Consider the following 19,823-nt stretch of genomic DNA (forward strand, 5'->3'; position numbering starts at 1 on the left):
GGGGGACGGAGGATCTGAAGCGGGCTCTGCGCTGACATCAGGGAGCCGGATGCAGGGCTCGAACTCATGAACCGCGAGATCACGACCTGAGCCGAGACTCAACCAACTGAGCCATCCAGGTACCCCTTAATTGAAAACTTTTTAAAACCACTGTACTGACCAAACAAAGAATGTGTGAGCCAGATATGGTCCATAAGTCAACTCCAGGTCAGACTGTTTTCTGAGAATGTTTGTTTTAATGTATGTGTGAACAATTGTCTACTGGACAGCTGGAAGATAAAAAATTCATGCCACAATCCTATTAGTGGAGAGATTTTGAAGCAAACTACATCTGAAACATCCATTTGTCTTGCCCTGTTCAATGGGGTGAGTGGAAAGAACCAGGTCTCATCAGGGTGATAAATGGTAGTCCTGAGGCTGTAGGGGCACAGAGAAGAGCACTTAACCCAGCTGTGGGAGGTTCTCTATAATATTGCCTCATCTACCATCCCTCCTCACCATGAAATAGACTGTGACATCAGGCTGAACTTCATTGTGCTCTCAAGACCAAAGTCCTCTGAGGCCATTGCTCATGCTATTTCTTCCATGTGTTCTTTGTGTGGAAAGCTCTCCCTCCCTTCCCTGCTTGGCCTTCAAGGTTCATCCCTGCCCCAGATCTTTCCCCACTTCCTTTGGCAGAGTTGAATACCTCTTCTCAGAGCTCGCACTGTACCATGTTCCTCACTTACCTCATCTCATTGAATCACTGGTGTTTGTTTATGTCTCCTTCTAAGTTGGTGTCTCTGGGAATGTGGCTGGGGCAGACACCTGATGTTTTTGCCACTTATCCATCCTACTTCTGGGCAACAGTGCCCTAAATGTTCTTTGGGACACCACTCCACCCCTGTTGTAAGCCCTGTTGTTTTAGATCCATCTTTTCCAGATCACCATGGACTCATGGATGACCACAGGACCCAATTTGGGATAATGCTCTTCAGTCCCAGGACTTTTATTCATACTATGAGGAGAAGAAAAGCTCTCTTGGCTAGACTTGAACCCAGAAGGGCATTTGGTCTGGAGCTGCTGAGTATCACTGAAGCCTCTGAAAGGGCAAGCCCAGTGGCTATAAAGATGAAAACAAAGTCTAAGGGACACTGAATTTCTGCACCAAGCAGTTTCTGGATTTCTCAGTTATATGACCCAATGCTTTCCCTTCTTTAGCTTGAATCAGTTTGAGCAGGGGGTCTCTGTCACTTGCAGCCTCAAAAGGTCTGATGCAAGATGGTTGTTTCCTTCCCTGACCACCTGCTTTCTGAGACCAACTCATTGATTCAACTCTAGAAGGATAAGAACCTACTGGAAAAGACCTCAACACCACTGGACTCTCAGCAGACAGGGCACAGCCTGGATCACTCATTAGTTCAGATGACAGACACCCTGAGGCAGCATCTTTTTTTTTTTTATAGTTATTTAATTTTTTTTTAATATGAAATTTATTGTCAAATTGGTTTCTATACAACACCCAGTGTTCATCCCAACAGGTGCCCTCCTCAATACCCATCACCCACCCCCCCACACCCTCCCTCCCACCCCCCATCAACCCTCAGTTTATTCCCAGTTTTTAAGAGTCTCTTATGTTTTGGCTCCCTCCCTCTCTAACCTTTTTTTTTTTTTTTCTCCTTCCTCTCCCCCATGGTCTTCTGTTAAGTTTCCTAGGATCCACATAACAGTGAAAACATATGGTGTCTTTCTCTGTATGACTTATTTCACTTAGCATAACACTCTCCAGTTCCATTCACGTTGCTACAAAAGGCCATACTTCATTCTTTCTCATTGCCATGTAGTATTCCATTGTGTATATAAACCACAATTTCTTTATCCATTCATCAGTTGATGGACATTTAGGCTCTTTCCATAATTTGGCTATTGTTGAGAGTGCTGCTATAAACATTGGGGTACATGTGCCCCTATGCGTCAGCACTCCTGTATCCCTTGGGTAAATTCCTAGTAGTGCTATTGCTGGGTCATAGGGTAGATCTATTTTTAATTTTTTTGAGGAACCTCCACACTGTTTTCCAGAGTGGCTGCACCAGTTTGCATTCCCACCAACAGTGCAAGAGGGTCCTGTTTCTCTACATCCTCGCCAGCATCTATAGTCTCCTGATTTGTTCATTTTGGCCACTCTGACTGGCGTGAGGTGATATCTGAGTGTGGTTTTGATTTGTATTTCCCTGATGAGGAGCAATGTTGACCATCTTTTTATGCTGAGGCAGCCTCTCCTTATGAGCCCTCAGGCATGGCCAACTTCAACCTACCACCACCTTATGGATGGGAAAAGCAAGATCCAGACAGGTTAAGTGAATTGCCCCAAATTGCTCAGCTAAGATGCTGTCTCCAGTTCTAGTTGCCCTCAGAATCCACACACTCTTCTTACTATACCAAAGAAGGCACAAGTAGGTGCTGAATCCCAGGGAGACAAGTACTGTGGCGGGGAGGGGAGGTGGACAAAAGAGCCAGAGCCAGAGCCAGGGCTAGAGCCAACCATATCTTTATTAGTCTCTGCAGCAGGGCCACTAGAGCCCATACCTACAAGGGACTTTAGCAGGCTACTCTGGCTACTGGGTAGGAATGTTAGCACTTCTGTTAGGACAGGGTGGGAGAGGAAATTGTAAAGGAGCCAAATGGAGAGAGTGCTGGGCCACATACAGGGAGGCACACATGGGGCTTCCCACTGGATCAGGCCCTAGAGGTGAACACTGCCATCTCCCCCAGAGTGAAGGAAGAGACAAAGCGTAAGGTGGTGACAGCCACAGTTATGGTCTGAGGGCCAAGTTCCTGGGGACCAGGAATGCATTTCCTGATGGAAGCACCATCCTAGGGCTGGAGGTCCTGAACAGAGCTTATCTGCCCCCCAGCAAGGGGACCCCAGGTTCAACTCAATTGCTGCCCCAGGCACCCCTAACATGGGGAACAAGTGTTTTCTGAGCACTGAAGGAACAGGGGACCCTGGAAGCTGATAGTGGGAAGGATGGGGCTAACCTCAGAGAGTGTTTTGGATTTCAGTATGTGTCAGTATTAACAGGCAATATATTCATTATAGGCGCAATCATGAAACTTCCCTCCAAAAAGCTCACATCTCCCCTTTACCCAGCAAGCTCTTTAGCCTGGAGGGCCATCATGATCTTATCCCAGTCCCCACCCCAGCCTAAATGAACTTTTAATTCCTTGGACATGTCCATGATAATCATTGCTCTGCACTCTTGCAACAACCCTACTCCTAGCCTACCTTCTGTTCTTTACCCTCATGTGTCAAAGGATTGATAACTGTCCTGTCAAGTGTTTACTTCTGTTTTTCCCAGCAACCATGGAGGTCCTGGAGGAAAAAACCTGACTCCTCGGTCTCCAGTACCTGGGAACTTTAAGTCACATGAGTCGTTTTCTGTGTCCTGGTGTATTGGAGGGAACCATGTCTATATGTGTCTATAACAAAAGTCTGGGGTGTCTGGCAATAGATACAAGGATTTTGAGCTATGTTTGTGCCTGGGATGATAGCTTCTTGCAACGCAAGGGGTGAGAGTGGGGGAGTGGGATATGGATGATCCAAGTCCAGGGGGACTAGTGGAGAAGAAGGAGCCAAAGTACAGCAGGACTTAAATCGTGGAGGGTGGGGTCAAGGAGGAAAAGGGGTCTGTTGGTCTAGGCGCAGGGTCCACACTCCCAGTCCCAGGGCTCAGAACCAACAGGGAGACCACATGAGCGAGCCGAGCGCGGCACCTGTGGCGGCCCCCGCGAGCATGCCCATGGCCAGCGGAGCGCCCGCACTGTAGCAGGGATCCTCCCGCACTACTACGTGCGTCACGCCGGGGCCTGTGGAGAGAGCGGTGAGGGACGGGAACTTCAGAGTAGGGAGCAGAGAGATCTTCACTCCTCCCCTCCCACTAGACTCATGCCCAACCCAGGGTAAAGAGCTGAGCCCACTCTTCTGCACCTCAATCGGAGAAACTGAGGCCTTGATGCGGAAAGGACTTGCACTCCTTCTCCAGGGCTTACAGGCCTTGGATCTGCTGGGACCATGGGGCTAGAGTGGAACAGCGAGGAAACTCAGTATCTCTAAGAACCTCCAGGCCACACCAGAGGATGGGCGTTCCCAACCGCCAGCCCCTGGGGCGGAAGGAGGCGGCCGCTCCCGCGTTAGCCACCAGGGGTCGCCAGCAGCTCAGAAACGGGTATTGCTGGTCAGACAGCCTAGAGAAGTGAAGTCAGTTCTGGAGTGTGGAGGTACACTGGTTCAAGAGATATTCCGAGTCTCGGGATGGGGAGGGCCCAGTGGTGGGTACCGCCCGGAAAAATCCGTGGTCCCCACAAGAGTGGTTTCTGTCCCAGCTGCAGGGGCCTGGGGCTGCATCTGGGCAGGGGGCAGGCCAGGCTGGAGACTTACCTGCATAGGGCGGTCCGTAGTAGCTGCGTACGTATGTGGCTTCATGAGCATTGGGAGTTACCACCTCATAGTAGTCCTGGTACGGGCTGTAGACACGCACCTGGGGAGCCCCACTGGGTTACTGCCCAGAAACTCCCTGGCCCAGGTTTGGACCCCTACCCACCACACCCTGCTTAGGTTCTTCTGGGCCTACAAAACCACTTCTTCAAGGTTAGAAATGGATCCCCAGGAACCAGCAAGCTCCTGGAGAAAGGCCCTGCCTCCCCACATGGTCCATGGTCCTTGTCCTCTAAAACTGTAGCCCTTACATCCAGATCCCATTTTCTCACCCTACCCTCCTACCTATCACTCCCCTGGTCAAAAATCCTCCACAGCGGGGCACCTTGGTGGCACAGTTGTTTAAGTGTGGGACCCTTGATTTCCATACAGGTCATGATCTCATAATTTGTGAGCTTGAGCCCCGAGCCCGAGTCAGGATCTGTGCTGTCAGCCTGGGATTCTCTCTCTCTGTCTGTCTCTGTCTCTGTCTCTCTCTCTCTGCCCCTCCCCTGCTCATGCACTCTCTCCACATAAACATTAAAAATATATAGATTTTTAAATTCCCCATGGCTCCCAACTTCCCTATGTAATCTAATATTTGCTAGCTGCTCTCCAATGGTCCCATTTGGAGAAAGCCAATGGATTTTTCTACTCTCCTAGTCACTGGGTAGAGCACCTGGCCAGCCCCCAGGCCCGGAAGTAAAAGCAGGTTGGGGAGGAAGGAAAAGAAAGGAGGGGATGGATGGAAAGTAACTAAAGTATTATCAAGCATCCACCATGTACCAGGTTCTGAGGGAGGTGTTCATATGTATTACTTCCTCTAATCCTTACTGCAGGCATTATTATCTCCACATTACCACAGAACTGGGGGTGGGAGGCTCAGAGAAGAATGGTCATTTTTCTCTCTCTGAGGGAGGAAAGCAGTCTCTCCATTAGAATCAACCCCTCAAAGCCTAACTCAGAAATCATCCACTCCAGGAAGCCCTTTTGGTTTCAGAAAGAATTCTTTCTTCCTAAGTTCTCTATGGGCTATCTTTCCTCCTGGACTTTCCTGCCTATACCCCAAATGTGAGCTATTTATAGACATGGACTCTGATTAATTTCTGTTACATACGGGATCTAGTGAATAGCAAGAACCAATAAATATACGCTGAATTAAATAGAAACTCCTAATCCATGCCCCTCATTTTACCCATAAGGGAGTAGACCTAGAGAGGGAGCAAGATCCCCTAGTCTCCTGGCTCCTTCTTCTTAGCCCTCTTCTACTCTATATCTCTCTCAAACTAGGTGTCACCCCTGAATGGTCCAACTCCTCTTAGAAGTCAGGTGTCTTAAACTCCACCTATCTCGAAGGGATTTCATCACCTTTCTATCTCCTGAACCTGCTCTTCCACAAACGCTTTTCTCTAAATGCCACTACCACATACTCAAACCAAGGCATCAGATTGGCACTCTCATCTTCACATGCTTGTCTTCCATATCACACCAGCCACCATGTCTCATGATTTTATCCTCTAACTATGCTCTTCTGTCCATCCTTTTGGCCAGTGCCAAGAGAATAATAAGCCATTGATTTGGCAACTTGGAAGTTGTGGATGACCTTGAAAAAACATTTTTCAGAGGAGTGGTTGGGGGGAGAATCCAGACTATGGAGAGTTGAAGAATGGTTGAGAAATAAGGCATGGAATCAACATGTCATGACATCCCTTTCAAGAAATTTGGTTGTAAAGGGGGTTTCTCTAAATACATACCTGTGATTTCAAATCCCCATGCCATTTCTTTTTTTTTTTTTTTTTTTAATGTTTATTTATTTTTGAGAGAGGGAGGCAGAGCACAAGCAGGGGAGGGGCAGAGAAAGAGGGAGACAGAATCCAGAGCAGGCTCCAGGCTCTGAGCTGTCAGCACAGAACCTGACACGGGGCTTGAACTCACAAACCATGAGATCACGACCTGAGCCAAAGCCTGATCCTGAACCTCCTGAGCCACCCAGGCACCCCTCCATGCCATTTCTCTTTGATGAGGATGCCTTTCTTCATTTTTCATTCAATTACCTAACTTATCTTTCAGACTGAACCCAAGTATTACTCTCCTTGAACCTCAGGTTCTGTTGGGAGAACAGACTTAGCCCTTAGACTCTCCTTATCATAGCACCAGTCACTCTGCAGTGTCATTGTTTGTATCCCTGTGAGTGTGTCTCTCCCATCAGACTTGAGACCCACAAGGGGGTCTAATTAGGCCTCATTGGAACACGATAGCTGCCTAATGTACTGAATTTATCTCAAGTGAGTCAAATACAGAGCCAGACTGAACTAAGGTCACCCAGCTCTAAGTCCAGCCTCAATTTAGGGACAATGACCAGTTCCAGGGTAACACAGTAGGCTCAAACAATGCTCAGTCTCAAGTGACTTCCCTCACTGTGCTCTTCCCTAAAAGTGATCCAATAGAGCTTTCTGGTGGTGGGTAGCCAGGATCTAAGCTCCATGCCTGGAAGGGTCTAGAGAGATCCAAGCACTCAGATCCCCATTTTTATTTGTAGAGACTTTAGGATCTAGAGCCTGTATCTGCACGGCAGCTGCACAGTGAGCCTGTGGCCTCATCTGGCCTCAGAGAGAATGGAAAACACCAACTCATGCCCCTTGGCGGCACCTGTTTCTACCCTCTCGCTCTGGGAGGCCCAGAGGTAAACTCATATGGGTCACCTGGCAACGAGGCAGGGGATCCTCCAGGGACCTCAGGGACAGAACGTAAGGGCTTGATCCCTGATCCTCTCCCTTTCTGCAAGCCCAGCCCCTTTTGCAAGTGCAGGGTCAGCCAATCAGGAGGCCACATACAAATAAGTTCCCTTCCCTCAGAAAAGCTGTTGTTATAAGGTTTACAGCTTTTTAAACCCCATTTTTAGGCATCCCCACTTTAAACAAACTTACATCTTTGGAGTGCCTGGGCGGCTCAGTCGGTTAAGCGTCTGGCTTCAGCTCAGGTCATGATCCCACTGTTTGTGTGTTTGAACCCCGCATCTGGGTCTGTGCCAACAGCTCAGAGCCTGGAGTCTGCTTTGGATTCTGTGTCTCCCTCTCTTTCTGTCCCTCCCCCACTTGTGTTTTCTCTCTCTCTCTCTCTCTCTCTCTCTCTCTCTTTCTCTCTCTCTCTCTCAAATAAACATTTTAAAAAAATCTTTAAACAAACTTACATCCTCATTTGGGTAGGGGGGATGTCTCAGAATGCTGGGATGGGAATCCTAGTCCTGCCACTGAAGAATCAAGTGTCCCGGTCAAGTTATGTAGCCTCTCAGAGCTTCAGTTTTTACATCTGTTAATAGGGATAGTCTTTCCTACAATGTCTTTCCTACAATGCCCACTCCCAAGGCACAGTGAGAATCCAACTGAGCCACATCTATGCACCTGAACCTAGGTAGACCTAGCCTTCTGGGTTCAGTGGTTCTGGACATCAGAATTACCTGAATAACTTTTTTAAACCACAGATTTCCAAGGCCCCACTCCAGACCTACAAAATTAGAGCATCCAGAGGTAGGATATGAACGTTTAGATTTTTTTTTTAAGTCCTGAAGTGATTCTAACTCACAGCCACATCAAACACCACTGTACTAGAAAAGGAGTTCACAGTTGACTATAAGACCACCAGCACTCGAAGATAGGCCCCCACTGTACCCACCCCATGCCCTGCTGAGCACTGGGGACAGAGATAGGATTCATCCCCCAATCCTGCTTTCCAGAAATTCTGGGGTAGGAGGAAGGGAGACAGATGTGGACTAAATTATGATATGTGATAGTGATGCCATTAACAGAGGTTTTTCACTCCTCCTTCCTCCCTTTAGTCATTCACTCATTCGCTCATTCGGTGAACACTGCCTGAGGCCCACTTGTGCCCCAGCTCCGTGCACCGGGAAGAAGGAGGGTCAAAACAGACTGTCCCTTGGGGCGCCTGGGTGGCTCAGTCGGTTGAGCGTCCGACTTTAGCTCAGGTCACGATCTCACGGTCCGTGAGTTCGAGCCCCGTGTCAGGCTCTGGGCTGATGGCTCAGAGCCCGGAGCCTGTTTCGGATTCTGTGTCTCCCTCTCTCTCTGCCCCTCCCCCGTTCATGCTCTGTCTCTCTCTGTCTCAAAAATAAAATAAACGTTAAAAAAAAATTAAAAAAAAAAACAAAACAGACTGTCCCTATCACCGAGTACTCATTGAGCACCTGCTGTATACCCAGCACTGAGCCAGGCTCCATAGGGGCAGAGCTGATCAGACCCAGTCCTTGCCTTGGAGGAAGTCCCAGGTCTCATGGGAGAATAGAGACCGAAATAAAGGGACTTGAAACGAGGCCTAATAAGATGATACTAAGCATTAATGCAGCAGGCTGTGAATGGAGTGACAATACCTGGAGGTCTGGGAAGTCCTCCCTGAGGAGGTGGTAGCCTTTGAAGTGGCTCTTAGAGGCTAAGCATCAGTTTGTCAGAGGAATAAGGAAACTAAGAGTCTTCACGGCAGAGAGAACGGCATGTGCAAAGTCTGGGAAGAGGCAAGAGGTCTGGTGCAGCTGGGAAGCTGGAGGAGCAGCTACAGCAAAGGGGATGAGGGGATGTGGTAGGTGAGATTGGCTCAGGCTGGATCCTGAGAGAATGGGACTTGAGATCCTTGAGATCTCAGGCTGGATCCTTGAGAATGGGACTGTGGTTGGTGTTCTGTGAGTGATAGGTAGCCATGGAATGTTTGTGAGCAGAGAAGGGATGTGACTAGGCCCAGTTTTGGAGGCACATCTTTGTGGCCAGAATGGAGGCAGGGAGGGCTGAGCCAGCACTTACCCAGATCCGCCTCTCAACCTTACAGGGGCTCCACGAGCGGGTCACACACCTGACCTTGGGGCAAACCCGGCGGCTCCTGGGAGGGACGGTGGCTCCGGTTGGGGCCTGCTCAAGCCACAGAAACCCAAGAAGGGGGAGGGAGGGAAGTGTCAGTGGCCCTCTATATCTGGAGAAACTCAGTTTTTAACAGGCCCAACCTGAGCCCTCTGCCAGCTGGGCAGGGGAAAGAGTGGTCCTCTTCCTCCTCAGCCCATGGTAATGGAGGGAGGCTCAGAGGGGGACACTTTGCCAAAGTTACCCAGAGAAGGATCAGTAGTGTCCCTCCATAATTAGCCCACCTTCACCGGTTTTAGGCTGCTGGGGCTCTCAGTCTCCAGAAAGGACAGAACAACTCTGATCTGCCCTCCCACCCACCTGTCCTCCCCTTCACTGGCCTCCCAGCCTTGTCCTTGGCTGTGACCCTGGCCCTATATTCCCTGGAAGAGCCTCTGTCCAGAGTGGGGTATAAATCTGCAGGACATGGAGGGACAAAGCGCAGGTCACTCCTACATAGGCACAGAACAGAGAGAAGTCACGGACACAGGCATGAACACTCAGAGACAGGCAGACACTGGTACAAAGACTGAGGCACAAACACATTCCACTCAAGCAAGCCCTGGGATCAGACAGGTGTGTGTGACGGCGGACAGTGGGAGGGGGAGTAGAGGGTCAGAGCAGAGACTATGGTAAACAGAGCAGCAGGAAGGTGCACAGGCAGAGGAGGGACAAGGCAGCTTCATAGAGTCACAGAGTGCAGAACAGAACGGTCAGCCCTCACCTCCTTCTGCCTCTTTTGGGTGGGACTCGTTTGCTCTGCATATGGGGAATTTGGAGCTCAGAGCCAGGTTAGCCAACAGGGGTGTCTCCGCCTTGTAGACTACTGTTCCAGCCTCCTCACTTCCAGCTTTTTCTAATCCAGTCTCCACCCAGAAGCCTGAATCTGCTCCCCAAAGTCTGGCCAAGTCCCCCCTTCTTAATGCCCTTTGTCATTTCCCACAACGCTCCTCAGAAGTCATTTCCCCCATTTCTTTCCCTCCATGTATTATTGTCCAGCCAGGACAGACTCCTGGCACTTACACACACATACACACACACACACGTGCACATCTCACCCCTCACCTCTGCTCATGCAGTTCTTTCTACCAGTAATGCCCTTCCCTCCAAATCTCACTGACCTAGGCTCCAATACAGGCTCTTCCGCTGACTTAAGACCATGAGGCTTTGGACAAGTCACTTCCTCTCTGAACCTCAACTTCCCTATCTGTAAAATGGAACTAAAAGTACAGCCCTACCGGAGCTGTTGGAAGATTAAATGATATAACTGATGGCAGGTACTGAGCACAATGCTCAGCCCTCAGCAGGTGCATGTCTAAGAAGGGTTCTAAATACAATCCAGTCTTCTCTGCTACTTTCCAGCAGAGTCTCTCTGAGTGAGATTGGGCTCCACTGCACCACACATAGAAGGAGCAAGCACACAATGTGGAGTCAGACAGATGGGGTCAAGGCCAAGCTGGGCTATCATTGAGCTGGGGGCCTAGGGCAGCTCCTCAAACCCACACCTCCATCAATCACTAGGCTCTGTTGACTCTACCTCCTAAATATGTCTTATCCTCATTAGCAAGGCCTTAGACCAGACCTCCAGCCAGTCACCAGGACTCTGTCCCAGCCTTCTAACTGGTCTCCTGGCATCCACTCTTACCCTCTACAGGCCATTCCGTACTGACCAGCCAGACTATATTTTTAAAACACAAATCTGGTCTGATCTGTTCATATCATCCCACTGCTTAAAAGCTTTCAATGACTTCCTGGTGTTCTTAGCAGAAACCAACATCTTAACACATCCCATAATGCCTGGCCCTGCCAACCCTCCTACTCCCTTTGCTCTCCCTTCCTAAGCTCCAGCTGCCCCAGCCTTCATTCTGTTCTTAAACTTACTGAAGTCTTACCCTTTCTCAGGGCCTTTGCACATGCAGTTCCTCTGCCTGGAAAGCTGTTCCCTTTACCCCACCCCACCCCTTCTACACAGTCAATTTCTGTTTATCCTTCAGGGTCTCATCTTTAGCCTTGTCTGAACTCCCATCTGGACCAGGCCACCAAGGTGGTCACACATTGAATGCACGGTGCACATCTCTGTCAAAGCAGTTACCACCGTTGCAATAGAATCATTAACTGTGTGAGTAGTTGCTTCCTCACACCCGGCTGCCCACTAGATTGAACCCAGGAGAACAGGGCCAACATCTCTTTACTTAGTTCACCTCTGATCCCTGCCCTTTTTCAGAGTGCCTGAATATAGTAGGAACTCAGTAAATATTTGTTGTGTGGATGAATGAAGCTCAATCTTATCCTTTTCAGAGAGGTAATAATAATCCCAGCCTCACAGGACTGTTGTCAGGAGTAGGTGGAACCGCACCTGTGTCACACCTAGCACATAATAGTTGCTCAATAAAAGATAGTTCCTTTGCCCCAGCTTACATGCCACCCCCTACAGTCTCTCTCTCTTCTCCAAGCACCAGTTGTCTGTCTTCTGTCCTTTTACACTTGGACTCACAGTCTCTGAGTCCACACAAGCCTATTCACTCACATTTATGGGAATTGAGAATTCCTGGCAGGTGGAGACCGAGTCTGAGTCACCCATGATTCCATGGCAGGAAGGGGTGGGGAGGGGAAAAGGAGGGAATGGGGGGCTCACCGGGGTAGAATTCGCCTCCAGTAACGCCGTCTTCCACGCTCTGCAAAGCAAACCCATCAGACCTTGAGGAGGGAGTTTGGGAGATTGGGCCCCTAGCTGTTAAGACTTTCGTCCTCAACACAGCCTCAGCCCCGGTCTCCTGTAAAGGGGGGAGGTCCCCTTGACCCCCTTGGGTAGACAAAACCCCTCTCCCACCCCAGTCACACAGACAGAGCCCTCGTTTGAGCTGGAGCCTCCTAATTCATTCTTAGTCCACAGTCTTCCCCTCTTCCAGTTTCCCCGTCTAGACACTAGACAGCTGGGTTTGGGTGGTCTCTTCGGGGCCTTCGGATTCTGGCATGCTTGGGCTGGTTCTCTAGCTGCAGCTCACCTCCACACCCCAAACCTACACACACACAGTTCCCCAACGCTCTGACCCCAGAGCCCCGTGAGGGCCGAGTGGACACAGGACAATCAGGCCTTTGTTGGTTGCCATGGCACCTGGCTAGGGTGGACAAGGCGGCTCTGTGCTTTGTCGGGCCAGAGCTCAGCTTCCCCCACTCCCACACACCCCATCTCTTTCACTCTCCTACAATGCAAAGGCCTACTGACCCCTCAGCCCAAGGGTAGGAAGGGAAAGAATGTGAGTAAGCAGACACACCCGGCCTCACACGGTGGATCTGCATCGGACACTGGCATGTCTCTGCAACACAGTGGGCTGCCTCTGTGAGGCGGGGCAGGGTCTCCACCTCAGATCAAAGGCCACCCACTAAGGCATCTCCTCAGGAGGCAGTGGGAAGGGAGGTCCTTTACGGATGCCACAGGGTTGTCTGTTCCTTTGTATCACCCCCCAAGTGAGGGCTCATCTCAGAGCCTGCTAAATACACGACCCTGTATGATCAAGGACCACACACCTGAGGAGAGGCCAGTGTGCCCACTCCTCCCTCCATAGTCCCAGGTTCCATCACAGGGTGATGTGAGGACTTTTCTGGGTACCACACCAATCACCACGAGCCATTCAAATCCACTCTGCCCAACCTCTTCCCTGTTGACTGATCTTTGTCCCCTCTTCCTACACTTTGGGAATCAGAAGGCCCAGTGAGGAGGAGGCATCCGGTTATGTTCCCCAAGATCTCTCCCTATCCTCTCCTGAGAGGACTTACACGGCATCGTCCTTGGTCTCTGCGCACAGATACAGGCGGGAGCCCTCCCGGAGGTTCACAATCAGCAGGCCATCTCGGCTCCGGCCCTCTGGGGGCTGCACATCTAGAGACAGACACAAACATATGGGGTTTCCACGGGGCACAGGCCCCAGTAAACCAGAAACAAGAATAGGGACGGACCTCCAGGTCCTGTTTATTGGCCATTGCCAACCTCCTCTGATCTCACACACTTTCTCTGGGATTCTGCTTTACTCTTCAGAGCCTTTCAACCTTTCCACGTTGCCTATTGCCATAGTTAGACATCTATCAGTTACCCTGTTATAACTGTGGCCTGAGCCCTGGTTGAGGAGATTTGCTCTGTGACTCTGGGCCAGTCACTTAACCTCTCTGATCCTCCTTATCTCTTTTCATCTTTATCCAGTTTCTAGCACCCAGAGGGCAGGAACCTTGTCTGACTTACCTCTGTGACCCCAGCACAGGACCCAGGCCCAGCACAGGGTAGGAACTCAATAAGGAACCGCTATCTTAATTCAAACCCACATGAGTTGGAGTTGAGAGACCCAGAAGCAATGTCTATGGAAGCCCTCTGAAGCTGGCAAGAGCCTCATGCAGATGTTATCAGACAGACACAATGGGAGGGCCATGGACATAGTCACAGTGCCAGAGGGAAAAGGGCTTCTCACCGTGGCACTCTTGGCCGATCTTTATGCTGCGGACATTGAACTGGATGAGCACACGATCCTCCTCGTCCTGTGCAGTCTCATCATGGTAGTAGCCCAGGGTCCCATCCAGCCACAAGGCAAACCAGTTTCGCTTCCAGCGGCGGAGGATGGAGCCTGTGCAATAGTTCACATTTGCTAGGCAGGCTGATTTCAGAGCCTGCTAGGGGGCAGGAGCCCTGGACGGGCTCCCAGAATCCCCTCACCCGCAGCCCCCAGTGTTATAACCATGCCTTTCTTGTCTATCTACCCCCTGAAATGATGGCAGAACCTCTTTCTGCCTTGCTCACCCAGTGCCTCCCTATGTGCCTATGGGCCTAACACATAGCAGAGGCTCCATAAATGTGTTGAATGGTAAATGAATGACCAGATTCCTTTCTTGGGGGCTTCCAAGGCCAAGCCCCAAGTTTCAAGGGCAAAGGCCTCTTCCTACCCTGAGCCTCCATCTAATCCCTTATCTTGCACTTGTATGACAGTTGTTTCTGTAGTGTCAGCCTCTTCTACCGGACTGGGGTGTCCACAGCTCCCCACCCTGGACTTGGCACCCAGCAGGACCTGGGTTCAGTGTTTGCTGAATTGAATGAACTGAGAATGGGTCATGGGGTGTTGGAGAACCCCTAACCCAGGAGAGCTCTTCTTCAGATCATGATTCTGGTCAGAGGTGGGTCTGGAAGCCTGAGCCCTACCTTTGGACATTTTACGACTGAAAATCTTAACATAAAAGGCAAAGTCATAAAGAAGCTTCTTAAGGCTTTACAGATCCCAAAGCATAGAGGCGTTTTCATATTATTCTGAGCCTCGTTCCATGGCCAGCCCTGGGCTAGTGCTGTGGATATGCAGAGCATCAAACCCAGTCCATGCCCTCGAGGAGCTCACAGTCTGGGGTCAGTATGGAGTGGGAGAGTGGTAAGACCCATAGATGAAGGCAGTTACATTATAGGGGGATCCGTGCTATAACAGAGGTATGCATAACGCACTGGGAACAGTGTAGGGAGCCTCTAACCCAGCTTGGTGCTACAGCAGAGGCGGAGTGGAGGTTAGAGGAAAAGTCAGAGAAGGCTTCTCCCAGAAGGGGACATTTTCCAAGCAGTCAGGAATAGGAAGGACACTCCAAGCAGAGGAAAGAGTATAAACAAAAGAGAAAGGGTAAAAAGGGTCTTGTTTCTTGGGAGAAGGGTTCACTGTGGCACACCTAACAAGCTACTTCCTTCACCCCTGTCCCTGGACAAGGTACACAATGGACAAGGATTTGGCCCAAGGTTACTTACTCTGTCTCCACAGCCAGCCACCCCTCACCAGGGCCATTTCTTCAAAAGGACTTTCCAGGGTGGAGTCAGGTGGAACCTGTCGGAGGATTCACAGGACACACAAGCCTCATCAGCAGCTCCGGGGCAGCTCCCCAAAGAGAAGCCCCCAGCCCTGCCCTCCCTGGGGAAGCCACCGAGGAAACGTGGAAACGTTTAAGAGAGTGTTAGTAAACAAACAAGGGCAAGCCTGCTGGTCTCCTTCTCCTTCTCTGCTCTAGAAAGATAATGGGAGCACTGTCCTCGTGGGGTCAGCAGGGCAGCCACCCGTTGTGCGGGGGTGGGGGTCAGGAGCCTGGATTCCAATCTCAGCTCCAAAACCTTTGTCATGTCCCTTCTCTCTGGCTTCTGTTTCTAGATTTGTGTCTATGAGGCAAGTAGAGGCTGGAGTGGGGAACAGTTAACAATGTTGGAAACCCTGGGAATTTGAAATGCTGTCGGCACAGAATATTAGAATCATGACAATGAATGAGGGACTTTCATGATAAAAAAAAAAAAAAGCTTCCCTCCCATTTGAATCTCACCTGAGCTGTTTACAAAGTGTGTAAAATAATAGTTCAATAGCTTCTATTATTGACTGAGCATTATATGCTGGATATGCTTCTCAGTGCTTTTGTCTATTATCTCATTGAAACCTCATGAAAATCCTTGTTACTCCCAGAAAACAGGCCTGGAGAAGTTCAACCACTTATGCAGATCCCCTCGATTAGTAAACAGAGGAGCCAGCATTCACACCCAGCAGTCCCAACTTCTAACCATTACAACAGTAGGAGCTTTTAAAACTCTCAATACCCAGGTCATACCCCATAACAATTAAATCAGAAGGTCTGGGGCTGGGAGGCAAGCACTGATAGTTTTTAAAGATCCCAGATGATTCTAATGTGCAGCCAAGTTCTGAAACCACTGCATGTACTATACCACGTCACCTTGTCCCCACTGTAACTCTGTTGGATGGGTAGAATCTTGACTCCTATTTTACAGATGGACAAACTGAGGGACAGCAAACGACTTGTCCGTGTATGTGATGGAGCTTGGACTGGAATCCAGGTTCCCTCTGTTCCTGAGGGCGACTTACTTGCGAATAGGTGGCTCTGCCCCTCCCCCACCTGCTTACACCTGTTGCTGCGTACGTAGCAAGAGCTGGAACACCTAAGCTGGAACGCCTGGCTTTGTCCCTACTTCTCCTGCCACTCCCTCCCCTCTCCAAGCCCTACACTGGTCAGACAAAGAGGGTCAGGTGCAAACTCCCTCTCCAGCCTCCCCTTGATGCACCCACCTGTCTACACCTGTGGCGGATGCTGCTGCCAAAACGGCCGCTACTTGATGCTTGCTGTTACCCAACCTGCTGCGCCTGCGCTTTGTGTGCCCCAGAGAGCCTGGGGCATTTCAATACCCGGGCTGCGCCCCGGGCCTGGCTGCCCCTGGGCCCCGCCCCCAGGTCCCGCCCCATCTCCTGGGAGGGGATGGGGCGGGGAGAGATGCGCGATCACGAGGCATTCTGGGACTTGTAGTCTGAAGCCCTAGAGCTGGATTGCACAAGGCCTGTCCTGGGTGGAAACCCTGTGTTGACCTGGAGCACAGGTGAGCAGATGCACCTGCAATTTTATTTTGCCAAGACATCTGTGCGCTCATTTATCATGAAATACATTTCCTAAGAATCATTAACTCATTCTGTAGAAAAAAGTAAGGTAGTAAGTAAGTAAGCCAGGCTCCTAGTCTTGTCACGTTTTTTCAATACTCGGTTTGTGCCTGGCACTGTTCTGGATGCTAGTGGAGGGCACAAAGGAGCACCTGACAAGGCCTTCCCTCCTTCCTTCCCCAGCTTCCAGTCTGGTGGGATAGACTAAATGGAAACACAAGTAGAGCACAGGGTATGATTTAACAATGGGAGAAAAGAGTCTGACTTTGCCCAGGAGGTTCAGGAAGGCCTCCCAAGGAGGCTAAAAAGGGTTCTTGAGGGATGAGTAGTTTCCCAGGGGGTAGACCTAAGAGAATCATATGAGCACTGATCAGAAAGTTCAAAAGATGGGGCAGCTGGGTGCCTCAGGCAGTTAAATGTCTAACTTCAGCTCAGGTCACTATCTCACGGTTCATGGGTTCAAGCCTTGTGTTGGGTTCTCCTGACAGCTCAGAGCCTGGAGCCTGCTTTGGATTCTGTGTCTCCCTCTCTCTCTGCCCCTCCTCAGCTCATTATCTGTCTCTCTCTGTCTCTCAAAAATGAATAAACATTAAAAAAAATTTTTTTTAAAGGAAAGTTCAAAAGAATATGCAGTATTTCAGTGTGTTTGGAAAGTACAGTGCAGGGGTGGGGAGGGCATGGGGAGTGGAAAGGGATGAAGCTACAGGTTTTGCAAGGACATAACATGAAGCCTGGGATGACAGGCTCAAGACTTACTTGGGTATTATGACATAGTGACTGGAGCTTTGGGGGTGGGGGTTTCAAGATGGAGAGTTAGGTGGTTTGATTTGTGGGTAGAAAAGATCTCTCTAGGGCATAGTCAAAAATGAAGGAGGCCCAACTGGAGAAAGAATATTGTTTCTGTATCTACAACCTGGGCTCCTCTTCCAGGATCATTTCCTAAATAGCTTAACCCCACCAAACCCCAACTAAGAGCAGATCCAGGATGTCATTCAGAGAACAGGGATGTCAGGGCCTGAAGGGCTCTTGGTCCTAAACCCTGTCTGAGAGGGGCACCCACCCTGCCCTGGACCCTTCTTCCTGTCCCAGAGACCTGTTCCTTACCGGGGCTGCAGGACTCATGGTTCCTGGGCGGCCAGGGCAGCATTTCCCAGAAGGTTCCTGCAGGGGGTCATTTTCCTGAGCGCCTTAAGAGATAAAGGGATCAGGAAGATGCTACCAAGTGGGAGCCGGAAGGGGGAGGTAAGAGGAGGCATACAGATCCTAGAGAAAAATCGTCCTCCCTCTCCAGTCACTCCCCAACCTCCCGGACTGATCTCAGCTGCTGACCTTCATTCAGCTCATTGGGTAACAAATCATCGGTAATTTGGTTGTGGTCTTGGCCTAGTATCTCTAAGATTCCCGAAGCAGGGGCGGGCCGGGCCTCCTCCCACGGTCGGGGCGTGGCTAAATCTGCTTTCTCCAGCCTGGCCGGACAGTGCCATCACCCCAGCCCTGGCTGCACAGCCTGGCTCTTTAAGCTTTCTCTCGCTTCTGAATTTCTGTAATCCTGACCTTGAGCCACCCCGGCGCTTCGCCCCTTCGTGCTGTGCGCGCCTTGCTGAAGGATTCGCCATGACCAATCCTATTAGCCGCTGAGCTCCTACGTCTCCGTGCATCCCCAGGAACCAGCTTTACCAAACCACAGTGCCTTTCTGACCCTGAAACGTCCCACCCCTGCCTTCTCCTAATTAAATATCCGCCTCACAGTGCAAGGAAGGAAGGGAGAGAGTAAGGGAGGGAATACAGACGGCAAGGAGGGGAAGGAAGAGAAGGAAGTGGAGGAAGAAAGGAAGGCAGGAAGAACGTAGGAAGAGAGGGAAGGAAGGTAGAAAGGTGGTAGAGAAGGGAAGGAGAAGCAGAAAGGAAAGATGAACGGAAGGAAGGAAGGAAAGGGTGGAGCTGGCCTCAGGAAATCTAGACCTGGATTCTGCCCCTCTCCCCAACTCTCCTTGCTCCCCTCTGTGAGGAGCTGTTTAGTGTCCTTCATAGAGGAGTGGGGGAACAGGGCAGACAGCTCCTAGATTACATACTCTGGATTTAGCAACTATATGAAAAGGGAAGATTCTCCTGCAACAGTGTGTGATTCAGGGGGACGAGTCCTCCACCACCCTCCCAAAGAGGGGATGCTATGACAAGAAAAAGGAGAATGGTGAGTGGCAAACTAAAACCACGGGTACCTGTACAGAATCTAAATGCAGCCTCATCTGGCATATGTGTCTAAAATGTTGGTCAATGACCCTCTTTGAGAAGCTGATAAAGGGTGTAGATTCTGCTCGCGGGAGAAAATGCACACACATATCACATTTTGCATGTAATTCCTGGGAGTTCATAGACCCTGAAGCCATGACGATTACCGCTGAGATTTAATTTCCAGAGCTGTGTAGACTGTTGGAAAGAGTGTGGGTCAACAGGTGAGAGATGCTGAAAGCATAGCAGGAGTCCCAGCTCAAAAGTCTTGGCTTTGAGAGACTGTTTAATCAACTGAAATGTATTGAGACCAACAAGCTAACAAGTAACTTTCAGGTTTCTCTTGTAACTGTGGTGCATAGAACCATTGGCAGAGAACAAGTATTTGGCTATTTAAAATGTCTCTAGTGGGTGAACAGTTCATATAATATATTGTTTAGAGAATAGTGAACTAGCTCATCAAGTTAAAATTTACCACTCATATTTTCAAGACAGTATGATATAATGCGAATAACACACTAGCTCTGTTTTAAAATTCTGAAATTTATTTTAAGGTGCAATTTGATCGAAAGTAAAAAGTTATGTGAAAGGTTTTTCATAATAATCTAGTGACATATATACCATAAAATTCAGTCTTTTAAAGTGTACAATTCAGAGGCATCTGGGTAGCTCAGTCAGTTAAGTGTCAGACTTCAGCTCAGGCCATGATCTCACGGCTTGTAGTTTCGAGCCCCACGTCGGGCTCTGTGCGGACAGCTGAGAGCCTGGATTCTGCTTCGGATTCTGTGTTTCCCTCTCTCT

The 19,823-nt window shown here is 49.9% G+C and overlaps 1 protein-coding gene across 4 annotated transcripts; it reads right to left on the minus strand.

The window, feature by feature from the left end:
- Positions 1-2,511: 2,511 nt before the first annotated feature.
- PLEKHB1 (pleckstrin homology domain containing B1) lies at positions 2,512-18,014 on the minus strand. 4 transcript variants are annotated; one of them, XM_058687834.1, is made up of 8 exons: positions 17,898-18,014; positions 15,119-15,194; positions 13,815-13,967; positions 13,132-13,234; positions 11,990-12,029; positions 9,262-9,366; positions 4,418-4,517; positions 2,512-3,846 (listed from the first exon to the last, which is right to left on the minus strand). In XM_058687834.1, the coding sequence occupies exons 1-8, from the start codon at positions 17,913-17,915 to the stop codon at positions 3,710-3,712; spliced, it is 732 nt and encodes a 243-aa protein (XP_058543817.1). In that variant the 5' UTR covers positions 17,916-18,014; the 3' UTR covers positions 2,512-3,709. The 4 variants fall into 4 exon arrangements, with proteins under 4 accessions (XP_058543817.1, XP_058543818.1, XP_058543816.1 ...); XM_058687835.1 differs by lacking the exon at positions 17,898-18,014 and adding an exon at positions 16,431-16,579; XM_058687833.1 differs by lacking the exon at positions 17,898-18,014 and adding an exon at positions 15,335-15,354.
- Positions 18,015-19,823: the final 1,809 nt, after the last annotated feature.

The sequence above is a fragment of the Neofelis nebulosa genome, chromosome 10 (genome assembly GCF_028018385.1).
Source record: "Neofelis nebulosa isolate mNeoNeb1 chromosome 10, mNeoNeb1.pri, whole genome shotgun sequence".
Lineage (NCBI taxonomy): Eukaryota > Metazoa > Chordata > Mammalia > Carnivora > Felidae > Neofelis > Neofelis nebulosa.